This window comes from Canis lupus, chromosome 7 (assembly GCF_048164855.1).
Source record: "Canis lupus baileyi chromosome 7, mCanLup2.hap1, whole genome shotgun sequence".
Taxonomy (NCBI): Eukaryota; Metazoa; Chordata; class Mammalia; order Carnivora; family Canidae; genus Canis; species Canis lupus.
Window position 1 is genome coordinate 29,907,007 of NC_132844.1, and position 8,122 is coordinate 29,915,128.

Here is an 8,122-nt window from a genome sequence, read left to right on the forward strand (position 1 = left end):
CAAAGATTAAATGAGATATGTATATAAAAATACTCTCAGTAAATTTATTTGCCCACACATTAGGTCTAAACATTTTAGCTTTCAGTGCATTTGGTACTCTTGGCCTACTGGTTCATTTTAACTTTATTTCTCTTTTAATCCCTTCCAAACTCTTAATCCTATCCTACTTATTGAAAAGGCTTTGGTGGCTTTTACCATTCCATTCATTTGTACAACCAAAAACGCTATTTCACTGCCACTCTCAGCTTTGATGCCATTTCCCCAGTGAAGCCAAGAGCATGTACCCTCATCCATATTATGTCAGTATCTCCTGTTAATTCATATTACTTTGTACATATTGGTTGGTACAGGTATCAATTGTTTTATCTCACATTTTTATTATTGTTTATAAATAGATTTTTAAACCTCTCCCCCCAGTATTTTTAGGGGCGAAGAGACTGAATTTTAATCAGCCTGATTTTTAGCACCATAGTGCTACATATACCTAGTAACTCCATAAATGAATCAGGAAGTCAGTGTTTAAGTGCTATTTGTTCATTCACTGACTTTCTGATAAACCTGTCTAGGCCTAAGTTTGCTCATTCTGAAAGAGGGGATTGGATTAATCCAGATAATCTCTAGGTATCTTTTTAGCTGTAAAATTCCACATTTAGGTCAGTCTCTATAGTACCTTTAATTATTTCTCTTACACGAATACTTCTGCCCCCTCATCCTACACCTCTTTTATTGTCTTCTCCATGAGGCCCTCTCAAATGATCAGATCTTTTTTGATTTCTATAGCCCTGTTAGATAGTTTATCTTTTTTTTATTTTTAATGATTTTTATTTATTCATGAGAGATGCAGAGAGACATAGGCAGAGAGAGAAACAGGCTCCTCACAGGGAGCCTGGTGTGGGACTCGATCCTCAGGATCACCACCTGAGACAAAGGCAGATACTCAACCACTGAGCTACCCAGGTGCCTCTGTTAGATCGTATCTTAAATTATTTTCTGCTATGTCATTTTATATATAGTTTCCTCACTTAGTTTGTGAGTTCTTAGAACATAGTAATCATATATTTCTATCCTATAATTCCTGGCTTATCAAAGTATTTACTATATTAGTTGCTCACAAAATTTGGCTAATTATTCAGTTTGTATGTATTTTGAAACTTAGTGCTAATTTTTCACTTTTATTCATAAACAATTTTTAATGTAAAACTTTATTTACAAAGTTTTTTGTATTTCCTAATGTATGTTTGATAATAGTAAATGGTTCTATGAACATTATTAGGGTTTATATACCTGTAGACTTTTTTTTTTTTTAACTTAAATTTTAAAAGTAAGTCTGATTCCACACATTAGCTTGTATCCTGTGTCAGGACTTATAATTCTTCCTCTGTATTTCTATGAATAAAGAGTTTTACTAATATTAGTAGAAATTTTAATTTCCAGTCTTGGCATTTGTTTTGCAGATGTTCCCCTCATGGTACATCAGGACCAGAAGGCAACCATATTTCAGATTTACCACTTCTAGACAGTCCCAAGTAAGGCTTATTGATTAGCTTTGGAGCATCAAAAGCTAGGCTGTTGTTTAGCACTGAAAGATAATATTAAGAAATTGGGAGTAGTATGATATTGAATAGAATGTGTTAGCTGACTACTGTCTGCTCCACAGTTTGAGTTACCTTTCTGTTTAGTTATATCATTTTTGCTCCATCCAGCCTTTTGGTGTTTTCTAAAGTATTCTTTTTAGCACTGATCCAAATAAAATATTAGCTTTCCTTTCCTCTGTTTCTTAACCTTACTATTCTATAAAAAGAAGGCAAAAGCTTTCAAGTCCCCTCATATTATAGGTCACTGAGAAAAAGTGTAACACTGTTGAAGAGTATTTCAAAGGAGAATTTACATGCAAGAATTTGGGAAGATAATGAGAGCTCATTGTTACTATTCTTTCAGTCCCTGGCTGTCTTCTTCATTGACTGCTCCTCCTGTGGTAGCTCCAGTCACTTTTGCATCTATTGTAGAAGAAGAATTACAGCAGGAAGCAGCTTTAATCAGAAGTCGAGAAAAACCCTTGGCTTTGATTCAGGTAAGTAATATGCTTTTATGGACTTAATTTAGGGAAGAACTGCACTACATTTCATCTTAAGAAAATTATGTTTATTTTCATTGCAAAGGTATATATATTTATTGTGTTAAAATGTACTATAAAACAAAACTGAGGTGCTCAATGAGTATTAATTGAAGGAATTTAGGTTAATGTAGAATGAATAAATTGTCACAAGGTTGTTTTTTTTTTTTTTTTTTTTTTTTTAAGTGATCAATAGGGGCACCTGGTGGCTCAGTCAGTTAAGCATGCAGCACTTGATTTCAGCTCAGGTCATGATCTCAGGTTCATGAGATTGAGCCCCCTTTCTGACTCCATGCTGGGCAGTGGAGCTTGCTTAAGATTCTCTCTCTTACACCCTTCCCACTGCCCTCGCATTTGCTCAAATAAATAAATAAATAAATAAATGATTAGTAACAAACTTGGTGTTATCTGGTGCTTCTGTATCAGAAAGTGTTCTTAGGTTGTAAGCCACAGATACCAATTTTGACTAGTTCAAGGAAAGATAAATTATGAAGGGATGCTAAAATTTGAGATTTACTTGAAAGACCAGAGAGCCAGGCTTGGAAACAGATAAGACCCATAGTTGCCCTGGAGAGTTAGAAGACTTATGTAGCAGAAAGCATCTTCCTGAAGTATTGGAATAAATGGATTCCAACAACTATTTTCAGGGTTTTTTTCTTTCTGCTCAAGATTAAAATTCAAAGGAGGATGGGTATCTGATTATTCTTCAGGCCTTAAGCCTTCTACTTGCCTAGGTGATAGCAGGATACCTCATTTAATTCTGCTGCATTGTATTCATATTAAGTTGTACTTCCACAAAAGGAAATTGGAAAGCTAATATAATCTTGCTAAAAGATTAAAGGATCTTTTTTTTTTCCACCTTTTTTTTTTTCAGATTGAAGAGCGTGCAATACAAGATTTATTGGTTTTCTATGAGGCATTTGGCAACCCTGATGAGTTTGTTATTGTTGAAAGGACACCACAGGGACCACTAGCAGTACCTATGTGGAATAAGCATGGATGTTAATTTGCTATGGAGTTGAAATGCAATATTCATAAATCATGGTTGTTACAAAGAAGAGCTGTGGAAAAGAGTTCTTAGAGATTCGGTAACGTCTTTCTAGATAGAATAAGAAAGGATCTAATTTCTTTACTGCAGTTTAGGTGTATGTTTGATTATAAACAGATGCCACAGAATTGTGATTTTAGTAACTTTTTATGTAAAAATGTGTGAGAGGATAAATAGGTTAAAAGTTTAAGTAGAATTATTTCTTAACAGTCTGAAAAGGAAAACATGAATGATTGAAGTGTAAAATTTAAGAGTGAGGCATTAAAAATTCCGTTTGAGAATTTGGGATAAATAATTTAGAAGGTTTTGCCAAATGTCTGTTGTTACTCTTCTTTGTTTTTTATATGATATTGATGAGCTTATTAGGAGCATCAGCCATTACTCATCCATTAATGGCCAAAATTTTGCATTTGCAGTAGTTGTTTTCATTCTTGTGTTTCTTTTGATCAGGCTATCAATGTTTCAAGGTCTGTTTAAAGCATGGACTGCTCAAATGCCATATTATTTCGATTTGTATAGCACATTTTGCATTTTGCATTAAACTGTGGAGTACAGTCAATAGAGAATGTGAATACTATTTTGAAGCTTAGTCCAAGATAATGGTTCCTTTATTAAATTTGGAGTCATTGTGGGTTGTTTTTTGGTGGGGAGGGGAAACCTTATAAAAGTCTGATTATGAGAGAATCAATTTCTCAAAATATTAAAATTTCCAAAATTATACAAAGAAGAATTGAATAGTTTTGAAGACCCTTTACATATTATGTAATCAGAAGTTCTCTGAGCTTGAGTTATATGAATAGACATAAACATTGTTTTCTTTATTGTATGCTATTTGGTTTTGAGTAGTTAAATTTTTAAAAAACAAATGTTAAATATGTGCTCCAATAAACTAGACAAATTGGGAAGGTTAATGTTCCAGTTTCTGAAACATAATCTTAAGGGAATATATAGGCAATTCACTGCTTTAATTCAGTTGATGGAAATATGGCTGAAACTAACTTAATACTTGAGATTTAGCTATACTTAAAACAGCAAATTTGTAAGCAAATGTGCAATAAAAAATAATCTTGATCCATTTTACTGTTAATGTGTCTTTGATATACTATATTGACATCTACCATAAGAGGAGTTACAGTAGACCTCCTGATCTACTGTACTATAACCAGTATTGTTTAAAGTGATGCTGTGTTCATTCCTTCACTGCTTAAGAAAGGCAGTTTTCTGAGGATGCATCTGTGAAAAGTTTTATATTATTTTTGAGAAGAAATGGATTTTATAAAGTTTTATTGAAGTTGCAGTAAAGAGGCCTCCTGAAGTAATTGCTTTATTTCATGTGAAGCTTTGATTCTAAATCCATATTGGCATCTTTAACATTTAATGATGCTTTAAAGTGATGGTTTTCACAGTGCATTCCATGTTGCCTGGGAAGCACCCTAAAGAGCCTTTTTTTGGATGGGTTGTGAAGGAGGAAAAAGGGCTGACTGAGCCTCTGGGGGCTTTAGGTCTTTACAAACATCAGAGCATTGCACTTTATGGCCCATTTTATATAGGGAGGTATTGTATAAAATTTCATTGGGAGAAAAAGAATTCTTTTGCTAGTACAATGAAAGATAAGCACTGCTATACACTATAACTCTTCATTAAGAATTCCATAAAGATAATAGCCTAATACTTTGCTGCCAAAAAGCCTGGGAAAGTGATGGGATTTTTTCTGCTAACAATATTATTTTGCCTGTAATAATTAATGTATCTTTAATCTCTTGACTTCAAGACTTAATAGAATTGAAGAAAATCTAGAAATTGTCAATTTAAAGGATCGGGGAGGTGAAGAAGATTTTAAGATTGACCACAACAGTCATAGAACTCTTTAGCCTGGAAAGGTGATGGTTACATGGAGGTGGAGGTGTAAAATAAAAATATCCTGAAAACATGAAAAATTGATAAGTCTACCAATCAAAGTAAAAGTAAATTTTTTTGTCAGAATAGTAGGATTTAGGACCTCTCAAAGTTCAAAAGGGATGTCTTTTAAAAGAAGTTGAAGATATTCCTACTTTATATTATATAGGAATGACAGACAGTTGAGAAATATTGCTAGTCAGTATCTAGATTTGTTCTGTAACTCTTTTGGAGGTTGGAATATATGTGTTTGCTCATGATAAAGGCATTAATAGCTGTTTCATTTAAAAAAAAAAAAGAAAGTAAACTCCAGAGAAAGTGACTAATGAGAATGAAGTTTGTCTTTTCAGTCTGATTCCCCTAAAGTTGGGCCTCTTAGAAATTGTTAATGGTCTATAGTAATTTAACTGAGACTGAGAAAATATAAAAAACGCTTAGAGAAGATAAATGTATAACCCAGACGCTTCCAGAATTGTCCATTTAAGAGAGCTTTTCAGAAGAAACATAACAATCATCCACCAAGGAATTAGGGAAAAGTGATCCAAGATTTATGGTTATGAATATCTTATTTGCTTGAAGTGATGCTCAGTTATGTAAGATGCCAGGACAACCTGATCTTTCCTACACACATAACTTTCAAACTATATCTTAGTCTTTATATATTTTATTTTCTTATATGTCTACTTGGCTGCTTGGCTGGCATTCCATGTATGTCAAAACTGAATTCTTGATATCACCAAACTCACTGATCTTTTTTTTTATTTCCTTATCTCTTAATTTGTCATTCTTCTAAGGCATTTGGGCTAAACATACATACATATATACATACATTTGATTGATTGATTGATTGATTGATTGATTTTACTTACGAGAGACACAGAGGCATAGACATAGGCAGAGGGAGAAGCACACTCCATGCAGGAAGCCCAATGCAAGACTCAATCCCGGCACTCTGGGATCACACCCTGAGCCAAAGGTAGAGGCTCAACCGCTGAGTCACCCAGGCATCCCTGGGCCAAACTTCTGGATTCTACTTTATCTCTTTCCTCATTTGCCCCCAGATTTATTGGTTGTCCAACTCCTATCTTTTATTTAATCCTTTCCATTTCATTCTCATTACTTACTACTGTGTTTTATGTCTTTGTTTTCCAAAAATGCTCAGACCTTTTGGTCCCACAACCAAAGGTTTATACTGATACAAAATTGAGAACTTGAGAGAGCTTTTATTTATACGTGTCACATATATTTGTATTTAATGTATGCAACGAGAACTGTAAAAATTCAGTTCCTTTAAAAATAATAAACTATCATGTTAAATAACATTTTTAATGGAAATGTAACTATTTTACAAAACAATAAGATTTGGATCGTTTTATATTTCTATATATAAAAATATATAACTCCATATTTCAGGTTTAAGTCTTTGCTGTCTGGGTTAATAGAGGACTCCTAAATTCTCCCAGCTGCTTCTGCATTCATTCTGTTGCAGTGTCCTTTGTCATATAGTGTCTAGAAACTTGAGAAACTGAGATAGAAAGAGACAAATGACAACTTATGAAAATGGTTTTGACCTCATTAACTCTTGAAAGGTTGAGAACATCATTAAGAAACACTGCTTTAGTCCTTAGCTGCTATCCTTTTTTTCCATCTGGATGTGGGCTTTTCTTTGTGAGAAAATCTTTAGTAATACAGTATTTCTCTACATATTACAGGCTTACTGAGATTTTTTTTTAATGTCTTTTTGAGTCTTTTTTTTTTTTTTTTTTAAGATTTTCTTTATTCATGAGAGACACAGAGGCAGAGACATAGGCAGAGGGAGAAGCAGGCTCCCCGAAGGGAGTGTAGTGTGGGACTCAATCCCAGGACCCCATATTACCACCTGAGCCAAAGGCAGATATTCAACCACTGAGCCACCCAGGTGCCCCTACTTGGGTCAGTTTCAATAATTTATATCTCTAGGACTTTATCTGAATTGCCTGGTTTGTTGGCATAAAGTTCTGCACAGTATTTCTAATCCTTTTAATCTCGATAAGCTTGGTAGTGAGGTCTCCACTTTCACTCTCAATTTTGGGTCTGTGTTTTCTTTCCTTTTTTCCCTTGATATATTAATTTTGTTAATCTATTCAAAGAATCAACTTTGGGATTCATTGATTGCTTTCCCTATTTTTCCCCATTGGTTTTAACCTTGATGTTCATTATTTTCCTTTTTCTGCTTGCTTTAGCTTTAATTTATTGTTCTTTTGCTAGATGTTTAACCCTAGATTACTGATTTTAAGAGCTTTCTTTTTTCCAAGTAATAGGCACTTAAAGCTATAAATATACCACTTAGCACATTAATTTTTGTATGTTTTCATTTTCATTCAAAAATTTTAAAATTTCCTTTTGATTTCTTTTTTGAACTGTGGATTATTTAAAAGTATATTGTTTAATTTTAAAATATTCAGGAATTTCTCCAGTATCCTTTTGTTGTTTATTTCTGTTTTAATTTTGTTAAATTTGGAGAACCTATTTGTATTGTTTTAATCCTTTTAAATTTATTAATTTATTGATGTATTTTATCATGTAGAATCTTAGAGATTGCTCCATGTGTTCATGAAAAGAATATGAATGAATTTGACATCATCTTCTGAAATGGCAGCTTATAGGATTTGTTTTCTGTGTTGAGAACAGAAATTGTTACCAAAATAAAGGACAAGAATAGAAGCTAAAAATCAAAAGGTATGGGCTGTGCTGGATATCATCTATTTGCACCTCAGATCCATTCTCTATTCTCTCTACTATTCTGTCTTTCTGAGGTTGAACTCTAGAACTTTATCAACTAGCTCATTTTCCTTCTAGCTTCTGGTTACTTTAGCTAGTTTGGAGCAACTAGTATAATATTGGCATATTGACAGGAGGAAAGAGTCTGAACAGTTTTTTGTTTTGTTTTGTTTTGTTTTGTTTGTTTGTTTTTTCCTGTCTCCTGCCTACATGGTATTGCTATGGGCTACCCTACTCGCCAGAAGGTCATAAATCCTATCAGGCAACTTGTTCCCGTGGAGCGTTCTTCAGATTCTGTTAAGTGT

At 33.5% G+C, this 8,122-nt stretch overlaps 1 protein-coding gene across 6 annotated transcripts in view; it reads left to right on the forward strand.

Moving 5' to 3' along the window:
• Positions 1–4,236, forward strand: part of IBTK (inhibitor of Bruton tyrosine kinase) — a 100,062-nt gene extending 95,826 nt beyond the window's left edge. For 5 of the 6 annotated variants that reach the window (XM_072832246.1, XM_072832248.1, XM_072832247.1 and 2 more), the window contains 3 exons: positions 1,455–1,526; positions 1,939–2,071; positions 2,988–4,236. In XM_072832246.1, the coding sequence (XP_072688347.1) occupies positions 1,455–1,526; positions 1,939–2,071; positions 2,988–3,119 (337 nt within the window). In that variant the 3' untranslated portion in view covers positions 3,120–4,236. The remainder of the gene's footprint in view (positions 1–1,454; positions 1,527–1,938; positions 2,072–2,987) is intronic. The other variant, XM_072832250.1, reaches the window with a different exon arrangement.
• The last annotated feature ends 3,886 nt before the right edge of the window (positions 4,237–8,122 follow it).